Genomic DNA, 22,163 nt, shown 5'->3' with positions numbered 1-22,163 from the left:
TTTCATTCTTTTCTCATTCTCCCTCCCTTCCTTCTACTTTTCTTTCTTTTATTCCTTTCTTTCTCATTGTTCTGTTTTTACTGAAGTTCATAATTACTTCATTATTTGGGAATTCAAATTTTTCCAATTTTGTCCAGTTTGAGTTCCATCAATTTATCTCTATGATCTTGTGACATGCTTTAACCTCAATTTTTATTCTTAGCATTTTTTTTACTTTTTGGCATAATAGGATGTCCCAGGGATAACTTTTATCTACATAGTTTACCTTAAATTTGCCATTTAGTTTCTAGCTAGTGAGAAATGACACCAGCTAAGCTTTTAGATGGCAGGTGTTCTCAATATCATCAGAGTACCTTGGTTGTCTGACCATTTCAGTAGAAAGTATGTTCAAGTATGTAATCTTATACCTACATACATATGTAAATGTATGCACACAGACGTACAGATCTATCTACATATAAACATTCACATGTATGTATTTTGAAATGAGTTCACAGTAGCGCCTACATCCCTAGAGCATTGATTATTAATTTTTCCCAAAACACACTTCTATGTCTTTTCTTCCATGGTGAGAATCCTGGCTCCCATCAATATCATTCCTTCACTTTTTCAATCCAGTAATGCATCTAAAATAATTTCAGCATTGTTTTTCCTATAGCACTGCAATCAGTAAACCAATTAAATAGAATTCAGGGTTAGTTGGGGATTATTCTTCTCATTCCTCTTTGCTTAAGACTTAACATCAATACTCAAATCCCAAGTTAATATATTTTTGGAATAAATTATTTTCTTCCTTTCCTCCCTTCTTTCCTTCCTTTAAAAAAAAATTAAGGAGGTACAACTATTTTTGTTACATGGATACAATTTATAATGCTTAAGTAGGCACTTTTCGTGTGCCCATCACCAGAGTAGTGTTCACTGTGCCCAGCAGGTAGGCTTTTACCCTCCCTTCTTCCTCTTCTTGATTTCCAATGACCTTTACATCTCTTAGTACCCATGTGTGTCCATTGATTAGCTCTCAATTATTAGAGGATATATGTCGCGTTTGTACATATGATGTTAAGATATTTCACATAGTGTAATGGTCTTCAGTTTCATCCAACTGCAAAAACATTATCTCATTCCTTTTCATGGGTAAAGAGTATTCCATGATGTGTGAATATACATGTGTATATATACATACACATGCACACACATCACATTTTCTTAATCCAATCATGAATTGATAGGCACATAGATTGCAGTTGTGAATTTTAATACAATAAACCTTTTAGTAGAACTGTCTTTTTGACAAAATTGACTCATTTGCCTTTGGGTAGATACCCAATAGTGGGAGTGCTATGTAGAATGGTCAGTCTACATTTATCTTGTGAGGAATCTTCATGCAGATTCCCATCAAGGTTATACTAATCTGCAGTCCCACCAACAGTGTATGAGCTTTCCTATCTCTGTGCATCCAAACCAGCATCTACTGTTTAGTTTTTTTTTTTAACTTTTTAATAACAGCCATGCTAACAGGGTCAGGTGATATGTCATTGTAGTTTTCTTTTTTTCTTTTTTTTCTTTTTAATAACAGCTGTGCTAACAGGGTAAGGTGATAGGTCATTGTGGTTTTAATTTTCATTTCCCCAGTGGTTAGTGATATTGAGCATTTCTTCATGTTTGTTGGACATTTGTCTTTCTTTTTTTTTGAAAAACTTGTATTCCTTCATTTGCTCACTTGTTAATAGGGTTGTTTGATATTTTTCTTGTTGATTTTTTTTATTTCTTTAATTCCTTCTTTCCTTCCATTGTATCAAAGATCTCATGAAAGCAAATGATTTTTAAGAGTAAGTCAACCTTGATTCATGTAGGATAGAGAAGATTTTCAAAAGTAGCAGTTACAATTGAGGCTAAAATTTAGAATATATCTTTTTTTTTATTAAATCATAACTGTATACATTGATATGATCATGGGGCATCATACACTCGCTTCATAAACCATTTGACACATTTTTATCACAGTGGTTAACATAGCCTTTCTGGCGTTATCTCAGTTACTGTGCCAAAACATTTACATTCTACATTTACCAAGTTTCGCAAATACCCCTGTAAGATGCACCACAGGTGTGATCCCACCGATCCCCCTCCCTCTACCCACCCCCCCTTCCCACTTCCCCCTATTGTTAAGTTGTAGCTGGGTTATAGCTTTCATGTGAGAGTCCCAAATTAGTTTCATAGTAGGGCTGTGTACATTGGGTACTTTTTCTTCCATTCTTGGGATACTTTACTAAGAAGAATATGTTCCAGCTCCATCCACGTAAACATGAAAGAGGTAAAGTCTCCATCTTTCTTTAAGGCTGCATAGTATTCCATGGTATACATATACCACAATTTATTAATCCATTCGTGGATTGATGGGCACTTGGGCTTTTTCCATGACTTAGCTATTATGAATTGGGCTGCAATAAACATTCTGGTACAAATATCTTTGTTATGTTGTGATTTTTGGTCTTCTGGGTATATGCCCAGCAGAGGAATTACAGGATTGAATGGCAGATCTATTTTTAGATCTCTGAGTGTTCTCCATATATCTTTCCAAAAGGAATGTATTAATTTGCATTCCCACCAGCAGTGCAGAAGTGTTCCCTTTTCTCCGCATCCACGCCAAAATCTCTGGTCTTGAGATTTTGTGATATAGGCTAGTCTCATTGGAGTTAGATGATATCTCAAAGTAGTTTTGATTTGCATTTCCCTGATGATTAAAGATGATGAGCATTTTTTCATATGTCTGAAGGCCTTGCGCCTGTCTTCTTCAGAGAAGTTTCTCTTCAAATCCCTTGCCCAGCCTGCGATGGGATCCCTTGTTTTTTTCTTGCTGATGCGTTTGAGTTCTCTGTGGATAATGGTTATTAAACCTTTGTCAGAGATATACCCTGCAAATATCTTCTCCCATTCTGAGGGCTGTCTGCTTGCTTTGCTTACTGTGTTCTTAGCTGTGCAGAAGCTTTTTAGTTTGATCAAGTCCCGGTAGTGTATTTTTGAAGCTGCTTCAATTGCCCGGGAGGTTCTCCTCATGAAATACTCACCCAGACCAATTTCTTCAAGGGTTTTCCCTGCATTCTCCTCTAGTATTTTTATAGTTTCATGTTTTAAGTTTAAATCTTTAATCCAATGAGAGTCTATCTTAGTTAATGGTGAAAGGTGTGGGTCCAATTTCAGTCTTCTGCAGGTTGCCAGCCAGTTCACCCAGCACCATTTGTTAAATAGGGAATCTTTTCCCCACTGAATGTTTTTAATTGGCTTGTCAAAAATCAAATAGCGGTAAGTAGCTGGATTCATCTCTTGGTTCTCTATTCTGTTCCAGATATCTACTTCTCTGTTTTTGTGCCAATACCATGCTGTTTTGATCACTATCGATTTGTAGTAAAGTCTGAGGTCTGGTAGTGTGATTCCTCCTGTTTTGTTTTTATTTCCGAGTAATGTCTTGGCTATTCGAGGTTTTTTCTGATTCCATATAAAACGAAGTAATGTTTTTTCAAGATCTTTAAAATATGACAGTGGAGCTTTAATAGGGAGTGCGTTGAAATTATATATTGCTTTGGGTAGTATGGACATTTTGATAATGTTGATTCTTCCCAGCCATGAGCATGGTATGTTTTTCCATTTGTTAACATTTTCAGCTATTTCTTTTCTTAGAGTTTCATAGTTCTCTTTATAGAGATCTTTCACGTCTTTTGTTAGGTAAATTCCCAAATATTTCATCTTCTTTGGCACTACTGTGAATGGGATAGAGTCCTTAACTGCTTTTTCAATTTGACTGTTGTTGGTGTATATAAAGGCTACCGATTTATGAATGTTGATTTTGTAACCCGAGACGCTGCTGTATTCCTTGATCACTTCTAGGAGTTTTGTAGTAGAGTCCCTAGTGTTTTCCAGATACACAATCATATCATCTGCGAAGAGCGAGAGTTTGATCTCTTCTGACCCTATATGGATACCCTTGATCGCCTTTTCTTGCCTAATTGCGGTGGCTAAAACTTCCATTACAATGTTGAAAAGCAATGGAGACAATGGGCAGCCTTGTCTGGTTCCTGATCTGAGTGGAAATGATTCCAATTTAACTCCATTCAATATGATATTGGCTGTGGGTTTGCTGTAGATAGCCTCTATCAGTTTAAGAAAAGTCCCTTCTAGACCAATTTTCTTGAGTGTTCTGATCATGAAGGGATGCTGGATATTATCAAAAGCTTTTTCTGCATCAATTGAGAGAATCATATGGTCTTTGTTTTTTAATTTGTTTATGTGCTGAATTACATTTATAGATTTACGTATATTGAACCAGCCTTGAGACCCTGGGATAAAACCAACTTGGTCATGATGTATAATTTGTTTGATGTGTTGCTGGATTCTGTTTGTTAGGATCTTGTTGAATATTTTTGCATCTATATTCATTAGTGATATTGGTCTATAATTTTCTTTTCTTGTTGGGTCTTTTCCTGGTTTGGGGATCAGGGTGATGTTTGCTTCATAGAACGTGTTGGGTAGCCTTCCTTCTTTTTCTACATTTTGGAACAGGTTGAGTAATATAGGTACTAATTCCTCTTTAAAGGTTTGGTAGAATTCTGACGTGAAACCATCTGGTCCCGGGCTTTTCTTTTTAGGGAGGTTTTGTATAGTTGATGCTATTTCTGAACTTGATATGGGTCTATTCAACATTTCCACTTGATTCTGGTTAAGTCTTGGAAGGTGGCGCGCTTCCAAGTATCGGTCCATTTCCTTCAGATTTTCATATTTCTGAGAATAAAGTTTCTTGTAATATTCATTAAGGATTTTTTGGATTTCTGATGAGTCTGTGGTTATTTCGTCTTTGTTGTTTCTAATTGATGATATTAGAGATTTTACTCTTTTTTTCCTGATTAGGTTGGCCAGAGGTTTATCTATTTTATTGACCTTTTCAAAAAACCAGCTTTTTGATTTATTGATCTGTTGTATTATTCTTTTGTTTTCAATTTCATTTAATTCTGCTCTAATTTTGGTTATTTCTTTTCTTCTACTGGGTTTGGGGTTGGAATGTTCTTCCTTTTCCAGTTGCGTGAGATGTCCCATTAAGTTGTTAACTTCCTCTCTTTCTGTTCTCTTGAGGAAGGCTTGCAGTGCTATAAATTTCCCTCTTAGAACTGCCTTTGCAGTGTCCCAGAGGTTCTGATAGTTTGTGTCTTCATTGTCGTTTTGTTCCAAAAAATTGGCGATTTCTTTCTTAATCTCATCTCTGACCCAGCTATCATTCAGCATAAGGTTATTTAACTTCCATGTTTTTGTATGGGTATGCAGATTCCTGTTGTTACTCAATTCAAGTTTTATTCCATGATGGTCCGAGAAGATGCATGGAATAATTTCTATTCCTTTAAATTTACTGAGGTTAGACTTGTGACCTAAAATGTGGTCAATTTTGGAGTAAGTTCCGTGGGCCGATGAGAAGTATGTGTATTCAGTTTTGTTGGGATGAAATGTTCTGTAGATGTCTGCTAAATCTAAATATTGAATGGTTAGGTTTAAATCTAAAATTTCTTTGCTCAGCTTCTTTCTGGAGGATCGATCCAACACTGCCAAGGGAGTGTTGAAATCTCCGACGATTATGGAGCTGGAGGAGATCAAGTTGCTCATGTCTGTTAGAGTTTCTCTTATAAATTGAGGTGCATTCTGGTTGGGTGCATAGATGTTAATAATTGAGATCTCATCATATTGAGTATTACCCTTAACAAATATGAAGTGACCATTCTTGTCCTTCCTTACTTTTGATGGTTTAAAGCCTACTGTATCTGTAAATAAAATTGCAACACCTGCTTTTTTCTGTTTACCATTTGCCTGAAATATGGATGACCATCCTTTCACCCTGAGTCTGTATTTGTCTTTTAAGTTGAGATGTGACTCTTGTATGCAACAAATATCTGGCTTGAGTTTTTGTATCCAGTCAGCTAACCTATGTCTCTTTAGAGGACAGTTTAAGCCATTCACATTGATGGAGAGTATTGATAAGTCTGGTGGAATTTTGGGTATCGAGTTTTTCAAAGGTCCAGTGGACATTTTTAATCCTTTCGCCAGTGTGGAAGTTGGAGTTTGATCCGAAGTTTCTGAGTGAGTTTACTTTTGTGGTATAGGATTGGGTTGGTCATTGTGGAGGATAGGTCTGAGAACATCCTGAAGAGCTGGTTTACTTATGGCAAATATTTTCAACATATGAATGTCATTGAAGTATTTAATTTCTCCATCATAGATGAAACTCAGTTTAGCTGGATACAAGATCCTGGGTTGAAAGTTTTTTTGCTTTAGGAGATTAAAAGTTGATGACCAGCCTCTTCTGGCTTGAAAAGTTTCAGCAGAGAGATCTGCAGTTATTCTAATATTCTTACCTTTGTACGTTATAGTTTTCTTTCGCTGGGCTGCTTTGAGAATCTTCTCTTTCATGTTAACTTTAGTGAAGCTAATTATGATATGTCTGGGGGATGACTTATTGGGGTTGAATCGTGCTGGGGTTCTGAAGCTGTCTGCTATCTGAATTTCAGATTCTCTAGGCATGTCTGGAAAATTTTCTTTCATAATTTCATGTAGAAGGGCCTCTGTGCCCTTGGAGGCGACTTCATCATTCTCAGAAATTCCTATAATCCTTATGTTGCTTTTTTTCAAATTATCTGAGAGTTCTCTGAGTGAGTGATCCGTTTTTGCTCTCCATTTCTCTTCCTCTTTGAGAGATTGGGAGCGTTCGAAGACTTTATCTTCAATGTCAGAAATCCTTTCTTCTGCTTGCTCCATTCTGTTACTGAGGGATTCTACTGTATTTTTCATATCTTTGAGGGCTGTAAGTTCTTGCTTCAGTGTGTCTAAGTCTTTGGTGGTTTTGTCTTTAAATTCGTTAAATTCTTGAGACAATTTTTGAATTTCTCCTCGAATTCCTAATTCCATTTTATTAATCTTGTCTGCAATCCAAATTCTGAATTCGATTTCTGACATTTCAGCCAGTTGTTTATGAATGGGATCTTCAATCATATCTGCCGTATCTTTTCTTGGGGGGGTTGATCTATTCTGGTTATTCATGTTACCAGAGTTTTTCCGCTGATTCCGCCCCATGGTTATTTTACTCCCTTTGGTTTTTCCCCTGGGGTTTTATCGAGGGCCCGTACAGTGTTGTGGCCTGAGAAACTGGGGCCCTGTCTGGTGTGGTGGAGCAAAGTGGTTCTGTCTTGCTTTCAGCTGGTTTCTGTTCGATCCTATTGCAACTTCTACTCTGGCTTGAAGTCTCAGCTTTTGTTTGCGTCCTTGTGATCACAGCTTGCCTCAGCAGTGTTGATGTACGTTCTTCAACCTTCTCTCTTGGTGAGGCTCAAGTCCACCAGGACACCTACTAAATTCCTGTCCCTTAACTCTCCTTCTGGACGGGAGCCTCTGTTGAAAGCTGGCTTCAGTCCGCCATCTTGTCTCCCTCCTAGAATATATCTTTTAAACATCTCAGTGGCTGTTTGATGCCATCCATGAATCTGGGAAGCACTTGAGGTTTCTTATTAAATTTTACAGCAAGTCAGAAATCACTGGATGGGAAGAATTTTTTAAAATGGCAAATGATTTACATAATCTGAGGAGAAATCAGAGTGTTAGGGAAGAATTTTTTAAGAGGAAAGCATGGGAGACTCTTCAATGCAAAGTTCTGTGTTTTCTGACATCTGTTAAGTCTGTTGAACACAGGGCAGTACATACTCCAGCTGATCTTGAGAATGTGTACACCTCACCTAGGGTATTGAGAACAGTAGCCACCAGCAGTGAAGCTCAAGAAGGAAGATTTCCTAGGTCTCAAACCAGAAAGTGTTGTACAAACCATGTGTGATCTCTGAGTGGGGAGTCAGTGGATTTCAACTCATCACTTAGTCTGTCTTAAAAATATGGAATTGTGTGTTTCACAACACACAATTCCACCACGTATGGGTGTACGTGTCCTTTGTTAATCAATATTCACTGTATATCCAATTCCTCAAGCCTGAAAGCCAGCGGAATCATCCCCTCTTTATCATTTTGCATGTTTTTAGTAAATCCTGCAAGTTATATCTGCAAAATTATCTCATTTTGTTCATTTTTTCATTTAAGCTACAACTACCTTAGTTTAAACTCTGTCCAATCTATTATACCAGCAAAGGTAACACACACACACATACACACACACCCCTTTTGAGTCATGGCTAAATCCAGCTGAAAACCCTCCAGTAGCTCCTAATGTAAGCAGAAGGCATGGTGAACAATCTAGCCCTTGATGTTCCTTCTAATCTCACGTGAGCCACTAACTTTTCTTACTCATCACACTCCAGCAATGCTCTCTAGCACTTTCTCATGCAAAAATCCTTGTTCATCTAACTCCCCATCTTGGAATCTTCCTCTTGATACCCCTTCCCGGGGTCTTAGCATCGCTTTCTTCTTTTAATTCTTCACATGTAGTTTAAATATCAAATTCAGGAACCCTGTCCCATTCCACATTTATCAACTCAGTACCCCATTCATCAAAATCATAGCATTTCTCTGAGATTAATTATTATTTATTTATTTAAAGACAGGGTCTCACTCTCATTCTCCAGTACCTTGGCATCACAGCTCACAGCAACCGCACATTCTTGGGCTCAATTGATCCTCTTGCCTCGGCCTCCCAAGTAGCTGGGAGTACAGGCACCTGGCACAACACCTGACTATTTTTAGAGACAAAAGTCTTGCTCTAGCTCAGGCTGGTCTTGAATTCCTGAGCTCAGGCACTCTGCTCACCCCTGCCTCCCAGAGTGCTAGGATTGTAGTTGTGAGCCACCACACCTGGCCTTGAGATTAATTATCATATATTTAATTATATCTTATCTTCTTTTAGTCTGTCTTCCCTCAGTAGACTGTGAGCTTTATGAATAGGGGGGCAGGTCTTTTCCTGTTGACACGATCTCATTATCTACGTAGCACCTGATGTATCTGCCACACACTCAGTAACTTTAAATGAGTTAACAATTGGGTGCAGGGCTTGGGGATTATTCTGTTCCACATCAGAAATATAACCCAACTTGAAGAAACACTGAACCTAAAATAGGTAATCTTGTGGTCTATTTTATTAAAAATGTTTGCCTTAGATATTCAGATTTCTGCACACATGCACCATCTCAGAAAGATGCTCTGGTGGTGGTTTGTTGGAGACTATTGTCAGTCTGCTATACCCTAGATACCTTGATCAGAGGCATTTTGTTAATTCCAAATTTTCATTTCTACTAAATCTCTCTAAATAACAGTGCATTTTAAAATGATTGGAACCTTAATGTTTTTTCTCTTTAGAAGTCTTTTATTTTTTCTTACTGAATCAACATACGTAAGCAGAATAGTAGAGGTGCTACCCTACTAATAAAAATTACACACTGGAGTAAATTATAAGGGAAAATAATTTTATAAAAAGCAGACATCAGTTTTTTTTCTTAGTCTGTGGGATATTGGCTGTTAGGTGCTAATTCACCCCTCAGAGCAAGCGTATCTGCCATTACTATTGGGGTGATTTGTGTATACCTATTAAAGAATACACTGTGGAATGCTTACATCTAACTGATTAACATAACCTATCTCCTCACTTACTTGTTTGTTGTGGTAAGACATTTATACTCTATTCTTAATAGTTTTGAAATGTACCATTGCATTATGTACATTAGGTCAGCATTCCACATTGTATATCAAATCAGCACATTGTACCCCATAAATGCATTAATGTACACAGTTATGATTTAATAAAGTAAAAAATAAAAAACAAAATACAAAACAGCTATCTTCACAATAAAATGCACAAATGAGCAAAATTAAAAAAAAAAAAAGGAAACATATACTCTTGAATAGATCATAATGTTCTTCCTTGTAACTGGGCCATGATTGCTTTGACACTGTTTTACGACCTTTTTATTAATTACGTTCTGAATATATACTCTATTCCTTGGAGAAAGAAAATAAAATACCAAGTATTATTTTCATCACTGAACATCTTAGTCCTGCTAAACAAAATGGTCTTTCTTAGCTGCCAAGAACTTGACAATATAAGGCAATATTTAATTTCAAGTATTAGAAAGATTTCATCCTGATTCCTATTTTACTATTCATTGGTTCATCAATAGAGCCTTTAAGTAAAATGTGTGCAACCAGCTAAGACTCAGATTTTCATATAGCAAAAAAGATAAAAATCAACGCTAGGGAATATCAAAGCTGAAATGATTTTTACCTTCTTCATAGTTTTCTTGTATATAACTTCTTAAATCAATGCTCTTGTCTCTAGAGCTTTCTATTTGGAGACTATTACTGGTTAATTTTATTTGCTACCAAAGAGGTGGATTCCTGCAGAGCAGTATTGAGGTCATTGGATAAGAAAAACTGAAGGAGAGGGAAATGAAGCCAAATGGGAAACCAGAATTGCTAAGGACATAATATCAATAATAGTTTAGCAATGAATAGACAATAAGGAAGCATGGTGGTGGGGAGAAAAGGCATAGTTGCTTACAATCATTTTTGTTGTTGAAAGACGTTTTCAGAGAAGGGATCAGAACAAACCAAGGGCTAAAAAGAGAACATGCTGTGATGACCATGTTGGCAGGATCACGGTCTGGTAAAGAGTGTTTGAAAATTCTGTATAATACAGCTCAGGAGAGAGTTTTTTACATCAATAAGTTGATAATCATCAAATCATCAAATTCAATTAACTAAGTATATAAAACAGATTTTCTTACACGTCAAAAAGGATAACTTCTAAATTTTTACTTACAGGCATTTTCTTAAACTATCTAATAATTTGCTATCGTAACTAAAGAAATAGAAATTCCTCAAGCTGGTTGAGGGGACCCATGTAGGTGGGTGCTCAATCTTCATTGCATCTGGGAAGACGGTTTAGTGCATTTTCTCAGGGGTCAATTTTGAGATTAGCTCTAATTAATACTTTCATTAAGATTATGGATGATGGGATAGGGTAAACTTGGTAATTTCTCCAATATGGCAAATTGGACAGGGAAGGTAGCACCTGGCAAAACTTGATTGCAATTCAAATGATCGCTTGGAGTTGCAGAAGAAATCGAATGGCAGTTTAATTAGACAAGAGCAAAATGCTGGAAGTAAATGGCTGGCACTGATAAGAATGCCTTATATTATGTTGTGTATTACCATTTAGAAAACAAGTTCACATCTTCATTTATTTTACCTTCAACCTTGCAAGCAGGTACAATTCTCATTCTGAATGTAAAGATGGGGCTAGGTTGGCTTATGATGAGTATGACAGGGAAATATAGTGGGTGGAAAGCAATGAGGGTGGAGATGAATAGTCAATTGCTAAATAAATCTGTAGCTAAAGCTTTACTCGAGGATGTTTAAAAAAAAGATTGTGTCTTGCGGTAATGTGGGCTAATTTTACTGGTATTATCAAAATTGGGCATGCCTTCATTTAGTGTATTGTGCTCAATTTAGTTATCCAAACATGGTGGAGCAAAATAGCATAGTTCCAGAGATCAAGAGAATTTCTAACGTGTTTGGGAGACTAGTAAAGAAGATAGACATTATTCAGCACAGTAAAGGGGACATGAAAAGCATGTATTTAACTTCAAACTCATTTTCATGGTTCATTGTTGGAAGAACAGGGAAGCACTGCAACACTCCTCTGTTTCTCTGGGCTACAGGGAAATATACAGTCAGAATTTTTTTTCCGAGGAGAACATTTATAGATGTACATAAAACATTAACTGACCATGAAGCTGGGAGGCATCTCTTTGCTGTGTGATTTAGAGCACTCATTGCCCTTAACCCTCCATCCATCTCTCCCTCCCTCTCCATTCCCAACCTCCTTCCTTTATTTTTACTTTTATTAAAAAAATGCTATAACTTTTTGTTAATGAGTATGATTTTTGTTCAGACTAAAATTTGGAAAAGGATTAAAACCTGATGTACAGATGTTTTATTTTATAAGCCAGCCGTGTTTTACCCTTGAACATCACCTCCATGTTCTTACTGTGCACAACTAAGTAGCGAGGAGATATTCGGCTTTGTGTGTTTTAAAGTGTAAGGTTGCAATGAAAGTCTAAAGTTGAAGTGCCTTTCAGGTATAGGAAATAATAATGCTTTCTCTTCTCTTTTAGGTCAGATGGCGGGTGATCACACGAGGCTGGAGTTCCATAACATAGAGACTGGCATCATCACGGAACGACGGTACCTTTCTTCGGTCCCTTCCAACTTCATTGGACACCTGCAGAGCCTGACATTTAATGGAATGGCATACATTGACCTGTGTAAAAATGGCGACATAGATTACTGTGAGCTCAATGCCAGATTTGGCTTCAGGAACATCATAGCAGACCCCGTCACCTTCAAGACCAAATCGAGCTATGTTGCCTTAGCTACACTGCAAGCCTACACTTCTATGCATCTCTTTTTTCAGTTCAAGACAACATCCCTAGATGGACTAATTCTGTATAACAGTGGAGATGGGAATGATTTCATTGTGGTTGAATTAGTTAAAGGGTGAGTATATGTTGGTTCAATGACGAATAAATAAAACTTTGGGAAAATGGAGCTCAAGTTCTAAACATATAAAATGAACAGATTGTATTGGCTTGGAGGATGGTAGGGATTGATTTGTTTGAATCAATTCTTGGGTATCTTAAGCTAATATGGATTCAACATGGTCTTTTTTTTGATTCTTAATTTATTTATTTTTATTGTTAAATCATAGTTGTGTACATTAGTGCAATCAAGGGGTACAATGTGCAAGTTTCATATACAATCTGAAATATTCTCATCAAACTGTTCAACGTAGCCTTCATGGCATTTTCTTAGTTACTGTATGTAGGCATTTGTATTCTGCATTTAGTAAGTTTCACCTGTACCCATTCTAAGATGCACCGTAAATGAGGCCCCACCAATTACCCTCCCTCCAGCAAAACCTTCCCCCTCCCTTCCCCTTCCTTGGCCCTTTCCCCATAGTCTTGTACTATAGTTGGGTTATAGTCTTCATGTGAAAGCTATAATTTAGCTTCATAGTAGGGCTGAGCACATTGGATACTTTTTCTTCCATTCCTGAGATACTTTGCTAAGAAGAATATGTTCCAGCTTCATCCATGTAAACATGAAAGAGGTAAAGTCTCCATCTTTCTCTAAGGCTGCATAATATTCCATAGTATACATGTACCACAATTTGCTAGTCCATTCGTGGGTTGATGGGCACTTGGGCTTCTTCCATGACTTAGCAATTATGAATTGGGCTGCAATAAACATTCTGGTACAGATGTCTTTGTTATATTGTGATTTTTGGTCTTCTGGGTATAAACCTAGTAAAGGAATTATAGGATCGAATGGCAGGTTTATTTTTAGGTCTCTAAGTATTCTCCAAACATCCTTCCAGAGGGAACGTATTAGTGTGCATTCCCACCAGCAGTGTAGAAGTGTGCCCTTTTCTCCACATCCACGCCAACATCTCTGGTTTTGGGATTTTGTTATGTGGGCTACTCTTACTGGGGTTAGGTGATATCTCAAAGTAGTTTTGATTTGCATTTCTCTGATGATTAAGGATGATGAGCTTTTTTTCATGTGTTTGTAGATTGTACATCTGTTGTACCAACATTTCTATATAAGAGATACAAATAACATTGAGTTCTAATTTATAGGAGGCTTTTCATAAATCTTACCCTTCAAAACGTGCATTTCATGACTGTGAAATTCCACAGAAGAATTTCTAGAAGTTTGTAGGCTAGTCTGTGCTAAATTAAATAGCTAATTCAAGTCCTTAATTTCCCAAAATACCATTTAACTAAAGCTCAATTCTGTGTTAGAGTTCCTTGAAGAATTTAGAAAGAAATATTTATATGAAATTTCCTTGAAACTGTAAGGAAAATTTGATGCGTTTTAATTGATTTGAGCATTTATCAGCAGATATTATTGTGTGTTTACAAAGGGCCAGATAACGTGCCAGGCACTGCTCTGCCTTTCTGTCCCTTAGTGCTCCTGTGCATATCTCAGATGTCCAGAGACTCCCGGCCATGCCCATATAGAACCCTGAGGGTTACAGGTGAACACGAATATACAGAAAAGACCTATGAGAGGTTATCTGAGATGATCATGTGCCAAGGCTCAGGAGAGTCTTTAGGGAAATAAGAAAAACCTGTAGGGCAGAGAGTGGATTTTTGAGCTCAGTCTTGAAGGATGAATATACATCTCTATACAGAGTTTTAATTTGGAAGGTACAAGAAGAATGAGAAGAGTAACCATCTCGGCATAGATAGCAAGGATGGAAGGAATGGTGGAAATAGAAAAAGCATACTGAAGGATGCTGCCTTCCAAAGTCATAAAGAAAAATGTACGTTGTGATTTTTAAAATTACATTCACCATTTCCAGTACTGGAGGCAACAAGTAATCCCTTCCGAAACAGAGTGTTTCTTACCGTCTTATTAGCTGAGCTCTGTGTCACTCACTCTCATGACTTCTATTCAGGATAGAACTACCTGGGGAAAAAAAAATCACCATTTGTAATATCTGCTTTGACTTCCTCAACAATTTATGCAGTGATGGAGCTTTCCCCTCTTTCATTTTTCTCCCAGGTACTTACATTATGTGTTTGACTTGGGAAATGGTGCTAACCTCATCAAAGGGAGCTCAAATAAACCTCTCAATGACAATCAATGGCACAATGTGATGATATCAAGGGACACCAGCAATCTCCACACTGTAAAGATTGACACGAAGATCACGACGCAGATCACTGCCGGAGCCAGGAACTTAGACCTCAAGAGTAAGTACAAGTTACTGTCGGAGTAGCCAGCCCTGCACTGCAGGGTCTGCCTTCCCCTGGAAAATCCTCTGCCTGGGGGTGTGCTTGTACTTTGCGCAAAGACTGACTGGAATTTGATTTTCAGAATGTAATTAATAATACAACACACAAGCTTCTAGGCCCCCTTTAGTGTGGTAAGAACCTATGTATTTTTAATAGCAGCTCAAAAAATGCAACACCTAAGAAAGCAGGCGTGATTAAAATTTAAAGAGTCAGAAAAAATCTATTATTAGTCTTGATGTCAAAGTAAAAGTAGATATTTGCAAATTTCTTGGGTCCCAACAGTTTTCATTCAGCTTGGAATCAAGGTAACAAGACACAGGGAGATTCTCCTAGAGCATATTACCAGTATTATAATTTTCTTTCTTTGGTGAGGTTTCCTAGATCCTTACAGACCCTTTGACCAGCAGGGCTCTGAGCCTGGCTTCTGTCTCCAACAGTGAATTCTACCCCCATCCGATCTCCTCAACACACACCCAGCTATGATAATGCTTCCTTCACCAGCTGCTAAGAAAGTCTTTAGAAATACTTCCCATTGGGTGGCGCCTGTGGCTCAGTGAGTAGGGCGCCGGCCCCATGTACCGAGGGTGGCGGGTTCAAACCCAGCCCCAGCTGAACTGCAACCAAAAAATAGCTGGGCGTTGTGGCGGGCGCCTGTAATCCCAGCTGCTCGGGAGGCTGAGGCAGGAGAATCACGGAAGCCCAAGAGCTAGAGGTTGCTGTGAGTCCTGTGACATCATGGCACTCTACTGAGGGCAGTAAAGTGAGACTCTGTCTCTACAAAAAAAAAAAAAAGAAATGCTTCCCATCCTTAGTGATGCTTGATTTCTCGAGTTCACAAGACAGAATGCTAAGAAAACATGTCAATAATAGGGGGAAATTACAGAAGTTTCTATTTGAATGGGCTTTTGTGATTCACTGAGAATGTGTCCATATATCCCATCTCATTTAACGCTGCAACAGGCCTGGAAGAAGGGACTATTAATGTGTCATTCTCAGTGTGGGAAATCTGAAGTGTAATGACTTATCCAGAGAGAACACCTACTAGAGAGAAAGGTAAAACTCCCCATGCACCAGCTCTTCTGCTGTATCTTAATGCATTACAAAGCCCTATAGCTGCATTGCAGGCATAATTTTGCTTTGGAGAGAGCAGCTTCTTTTATTGATGGGATCATTCCCTTTGATGAAAGAAGTAAATATGTTGGGGAGTTAGGGAACTGGAAAGAGAAAATTCAAGACAACACTTTCTAGAGAAAAATGCTGTTTCTAAATAAGGTGAAAGGAGAAATAAAAGTGTTTCATTTTCTGTAATTGCAGAATATATGTACAATCCTGGGACTTTATTGTCCAACACATAAAATGTGTGATAATGGCCGCCTCCTTTCTTTCACCGTGGGCTTCATGTTAACTTCGAAGAGATCTTTTTTGTGCCCTCAAATCTAATAACTTAGCTCAGAAAATAAAATGAAATTCAAAGGAAGTGCTTTTAACGGGGCAGATCTCTTTCTTCTCTCTGACTGAAGTACATGGAGTGCTTTCTGGTCTCTATTTTGTGGGAGCCCCTGTTCTTGCACCGCAGACCCAGAGGGTGATGGTCAAGGTCTCTATTTTGTGGGAGCCCCTGTTCTTGCACCACAGACTCAGAGATGATGGTCAAGGGAAAGCGAGAGATTGTAAAGTTCAGTGTGTTGGCCAAGCCAGAAAAGCTAAAGCAAAACAGTGCCCCATTCCTGTAGGTGTTACCTCAGTAAGCATATGTGAACTTCCCCAGAAACCTTGGATTGTACGTTGGAGACTAAAATGGCTAGCAAAAAAGCCGTTTGCAAAGAGCTGGAGTCTGTGGCATGCACAGCCCTTGACCAGGAAGGCCCGGAGAAGCCATGCTAGGCAATATCCTGTGTCTCTGGATACCCAGTGCAGTAGCTCCTGAGAAGAAAGTATTTGCTTAATGTTCATTAAAAATTAGAAGTGAGGGTAATAGGAGATTATGGTCTAGGATTCTTCGGATGAGGGTACTTAGCCATCTGAGGAGCTCCCAGACCTAGTTTTTATTCAAACATTGAATGTAAGACAGGCTTTGCCCATGTCCCCCCCCCCCCAAGAACCCAAACCCACCAGAACTGTGAATCGAAAATAGCATATTATATAATATCGTGATATAGGGTACTCTGGGTATATTTCTGTGATTTTTAAAAAATAAACCACAGTTTAAATTGAATGTAAATTTCCCAGGTGAACAAAGATATTCTATACTAATGATTATCCCTTATAGTTTTGGGAAGTTTCCAAATGTTTACAGACTTATCAAACCATGCTAAAAAGTGAGGGCACATTCCTAAAATTAGGCAAAGGCCTACAAATGGGTGTGTGATCCAGTAGCAACAACAGCCACGTGTGCCATCAACTAGAGGGAGCTTGGGAAGAGCAGTGTGTGCTCCCGGGACCTGGCCTCTCCTATGGCACATGGGCAGCACCCTCAGTTGGGCAACTATAGCCACTGACCAGATGATAGCTGTGTGCTGACCAAGCACTGACTCTGGGAAGAGGACGATAGCAGGGCTCCTGTTATGAAAAGCCTTCTGTCTCAAAGAAAATGCTGGCATTGGGAGAGCATTTATAGGACAGAGGAGCACAGGATGCTGTACGGCCACATTGGGGGCAGTGAAACTAACCGGGGGCTCCAGGGAGACTTTTGAGGGCATATGTTTAAGGGATTTCTGATGGAGGAGTGAGAAGAACTAGGCATTCATTTTCCTTTCCACCTAGATGCCCACTGGAATTGGGAGGCAGGGCTTATCTACACAGGAGACCGTCTACATAAACTCCTGACTCGGACTTGAACCATGGTGTTTTCTTTACACGCTAGTCACGCTAGATTGAGCTGCTCTCCGTGTGGGATAAATTAAAGTTGACCTGGTTTTACCAATGAATTAAACTCTTGAAGAATTAAGTGAAAATTATCAGATTTAATCTATACTCTATTCATCATCATTGTGACCATATTTGGTTCTTTTCAAAGAGATGTCAATAGCTTAATGATGAGAACCATGTGGCCGTGTTGGTGAAATGAATGTTTCTGGACCCCACCTTGGACCAACTGAAGCAGTAATCACTGGAGCTGGATGTGCAGAGGACAAGTGTCTGTATTTTTAAAGAGCATTCACTGATCTGGATGCCATGTGTTACAGAGTCCTGAAATAATGCAAGATCCATGTCAGGGCCAAATTTAACTCACTCTTTAATTTTTGTATAAAACTAGTTTTTCTTTTATTTTAGAACCTTTTTTCTTTCTGACGTTACTTTACTTTAAAAAGACACTAGAGGGCAGCATGAGGCCACATAATGTGCTGTATCGGACTCGGGAGTGGGGAAATCTCAACCTGCTCCATTTGCGAGGGGAAGCGGAATTTCTTTGTTGTCAGACATTTGAAATTCCACTGTTAGCCTTCATGGTAATGCCTGCTTTTGTGTGTGACTCTGTTTCATTACATAAACAGAACATGAGTGTAGAGACTGCAAACTGCGGACCATGTATTCCATTCCCCCTTTTGACTCCAGTAGAGAAAGACTGAAATGGATGGGAGTCTAATGATCTCCCTGGGAAGACGGATTCCAAGCAGGTGACCTTGTGCAAATTATCTTTGCTGACATGGCTCGGATTCTCAGGGGGTTGTGTGTCTCTCCCTGCTGATGCAGTTTGGCTTTCATCTTTATTTCCCAGCTGTTTTTGTTTTATTCCCTCTGGCTGTTATGTACAAGCAGCGACATGCCATGAGAGGAGCATCATAAATTGCTCTATGGAATAATTTTAGCAAACACAGTTCTGTATTCATTTTGAAACTTCTGAGCCCTGCCCCCTTTAGAGAGATAAAGGGTTGGTGTAATTCCTCCTTGTGTTCCTTCTTTTGTTCCTGGCAAATTTGGCAATTTGTATGTTAGGGTGTATGTATATTTGGAAGGGAATTAATAGTTATTGGCTCTCCACTAAATGCTAAATAGATTTAAATGAAATTTTTGTATTTAATCCTGGCAATTACCTGGGGATTTGAATTGAGGTCAGTCTTGCTCATTCATTAATCTAGTTCAAGAACAAAGATAGGAGGAGTAATAGCAGTGGGCCCCTATCTTTCATGAGTACCCTTCCTTAAGGCATCACCTAAATTTATCCTTCAGGAAATTGAGGGTAAATAATTTGCTTGATAGGGGGAACCATTAAGATTCCTGGGCTCATAGGACAGAGTGCCCTCAGGTGGCCACTTAACAAAACTATTAAAGTCAGTACAGTAATTTATTTATGGACCACATCTAGGTCAAACCAGGCAGAATTTTGTCCTTTCTTTCTCCTTCATTCTGTCCCTCCGACCCCAAATTCCTTGCCTTGAAGGGCTTTGAGCTCTGGCATTGGCTTCAAATCTTATCCTTTGTCCTCTGACCACAATCACCAGCCACGTCTATCTCCTCCTTAACCTTCCTTAGATAGTTTCTTAAATCTCACTCAGAAGGCAACAACCTGCTATTGTTTATCTTGCTACCAAGTTACTAAAATGTCCCCTACAACAACTTAACTAGGGCTTTCCTTTCAAGCATATTCAATCTCTAAGCAAATATTTTAAGATAAATAGTACTCCTATTATTTTTTCCCTGATCTCAGACCAGTCTCTGTCACTGAACTACATAACCTCTCTAATCCTCCGTCTAACACATATCCCTCCACTTCCTACCCTTTGGTGCAGCTACTTACAGATCGTTACTGTAGTAATTCAGTGAACCAGATTCTCTTCCAAGTCTTAGCTGTGTTGAGACATGCACAAGCCTGTGTATTCAGCCCCTGTGACATCTGGCAGCCCACTTGTCTTGCCTACATAATTTTTTCAATAGAAAACATTTGAAGAAGAGTGCAACTTTGAGCTTAGCCTTGGAACACGGAGGGAAAATCCTGTTGTCCACTGGTTAGGCCATATTTATTAGATTTTTTTAAGTTTATAAGTGAAAGAGAGTCATTCACATTACCTCAGTTTGTAGATTATTTTAGGCATCCATTAGGAAGTAAGAAAGACAAGAAATCCTTTAAGCTGCTGACCAATGAAGCCACACGAAGGATAAGCACTTTGTCCTGACAGTCATGCTGGACCCTCTTAGGGTCGGCGGGTACCCCTGGAATCCACCTGTTCCCTGCTCCTTAATGCATCGCCCGCCCTTCCAGCAGTCTGACCACCCTCTCTGCTCTGAATGCCGACGCTGCTACTGGATAACTTCTTCCTGCTTCCTCACTTCTCCAACTCTTCTGCCTGTGGCTTCTACCTGTTGCTTTGGTTCCTGTGTGTTTCCACGTCTGTGTGCTCTCCTCTTTGTCTCCCTTCCAGTTCGCCAAAAGACAGGGCTTAGTGCAGGAAGTGGGCCTGTCATCATCTCATCTAAGAGCATAACTTCCTGGGCTTTTGCCCTAATGTGGCCGGTCAAGTTCACGTCTGCTTGGCCAACTAGCAATGAACACAGAGGTGAACTTTCATGGCAGAAAATGTGAATTTGACAGAGACGAGATGGAAGCTATGAGCTGGAAGGCTGTCTATAAACTTTCAGAGAGGAGCGGGGTAATTTTCTCATTCTGCAGGGTCCTGAGTCTCATGCCAGAAGGTAGAGAAGGAAGAATTAAAGGGTTTTAGTTGGAAGAATGGAGTTCGTAGTGCTCTTTAGAATTATTCCTTTGACTTTAATATAATAGATGGGCTGAGACTCAAGCAAAAGGGGCCACTTGAGGGGCAGTTGCCATAGCACAGAATAAAGACAATAGGCTCTGAGCAGGTAAAAGTTAGGACTTGACTATTTTTTTTTTCCTTTTAACTTCTTTTCTCACATGAGGATTACAGGTACTTGAAAGACAATTAGAGACATGAAACCACTGTTTATTTTGAGCTTTCTCCAAGATAAATAGGTTTTGGAGAAATCAGTCTCAATTTATTCTCTTTAAAGCCTTTGCCAGTTTGTTTTAATCTCACTTTCACTCTGCATTAGACATCATTCCCTTCCCATGAACAGCTAACTGGGGTTCACTGTCTAACCCGCATTTGGAAGTTCTTTCCTGGCTTCTCTATGAACCCTGGTCCAGCTCACAGACTACAGGAGAGTTTAAATCCTTTATCGCCTATGGACAGCCTCTTTTTTTTTTTTTATTCTTGTACTTGTCTTGGAATCGCCCCTAAATTAGTCATGGATTTTCTATGTTGAACCTTTTCAGCCCCCTCAACTCTATTAGATGATATTTTTTTTTCCACCGTTAGGATCATCGGGAGGTAGAATTAGAGGTGTTCTTGGAGATTAGCTGGTCTGACCAATTCCTCTTTTAGAGCAGTGTGCTCAGGAGAGGTTGACTTGCACAGCCATGGAGATAGTTAGTCTTCTAATTCCCAGTTCAACACTCTTTGCAGTAGGCCAGGAAGCGCAAGTTTGATTGCTCCTATCAGCCTTGATTGACTGCTGCTGACAACCTGCAGCACCACATGGAACAGTGGTCTGTGACCTTGTGTGTACTCACTGGGAGACGATTGGTGTGATGGTGACAGGCCCAGGTGGAGACAAGTAGCAAGTGGGATACTGCAGCAGCTCTGACGGCCCCATCCCCTTGCCCGAGCACTAGCTGACCTCTGACAGCCACAGGCCTTGGCTTCCTTGGCTTCCTTGCTTGGAACAGCTGCAAGGAGGTTTTGCACAGGGAGAAACAGCTTTCCTCAGGCTAGTAAACCTTTGAGCATCAGCAAAATGTGGGCTGCTGGAAAGCTGAATGCAGCGCCCAAAAGCCTTCCAGACAACGTGGCAGTTCGCTGTATCTCAGTGGGATGGTGATTAGATGACTCGAGCTCTTAAAGGTGGTGATATTCATGCCACAGAGAATAAAGTACCTGCAGGTGCTCAGAGCAGAGTTCTTAAGGGCCAGGTGAGTGCTCTCAAGACCTGATGAGCCTCCAGTGCTGCTTCCTCCTCAGAGAAGGCCAGGAGTGGTGCTGAGTGATCTTGGTCATGTTTAAGCTTCTTGGTCAAGCACTCCCTGTGTTAACATCTGGAAGAGCACCTTGGCCCCCTCTCACTCACCAAGCAGAATTTAAATCTTCAGGGTTTTTGTGGTTCTCGGACCTCCCTGTTGTACACATGGGTTCTCTTTTAATTCTCACAGTGCCACACAAGGTCAGCCAGTATATTCTTTGATGCTCCAGAGTGGGCAAGAAGTGGGGAGGCTTCTAAGGCTCACCTGGCTGTGACAGATGTGGGCAATATGTAGACCAACTTGCAGCACTACCCTGGCACAGGACGGTCCATCTGCATACTCAGGTTTCTTAGGATTGG

The 22,163-nt window shown here is 39.4% G+C and overlaps 1 protein-coding gene across 17 annotated transcripts in view; it reads left to right on the top strand.

The window, feature by feature from the left end:
• The window catches only part of NRXN1 (neurexin 1), a 1,108,798-nt gene that overhangs the window by 522,847 nt on the left and 563,788 nt on the right, over positions 1 to 22,163 (top strand). For all 17 annotated transcript variants that reach the window (XM_053587958.1, XM_053587975.1, XM_053587974.1 and 14 more), the window contains 2 exons: positions 12,141 to 12,522; positions 14,596 to 14,786. In XM_053587958.1, coding sequence (XP_053443933.1) covers positions 12,141 to 12,522; positions 14,596 to 14,786 — 573 coding nt within the window. The remainder of the gene's footprint in view (positions 1 to 12,140; positions 12,523 to 14,595; positions 14,787 to 22,163) is intronic.

The sequence above is a fragment of the Nycticebus coucang genome, chromosome 4 (assembly GCF_027406575.1).
Source record: "Nycticebus coucang isolate mNycCou1 chromosome 4, mNycCou1.pri, whole genome shotgun sequence".
Lineage (NCBI taxonomy): Eukaryota > Metazoa > Chordata > Mammalia > Primates > Lorisidae > Nycticebus > Nycticebus coucang.
This window is presented reverse-complemented; position numbering and strand designations above follow the sequence as displayed.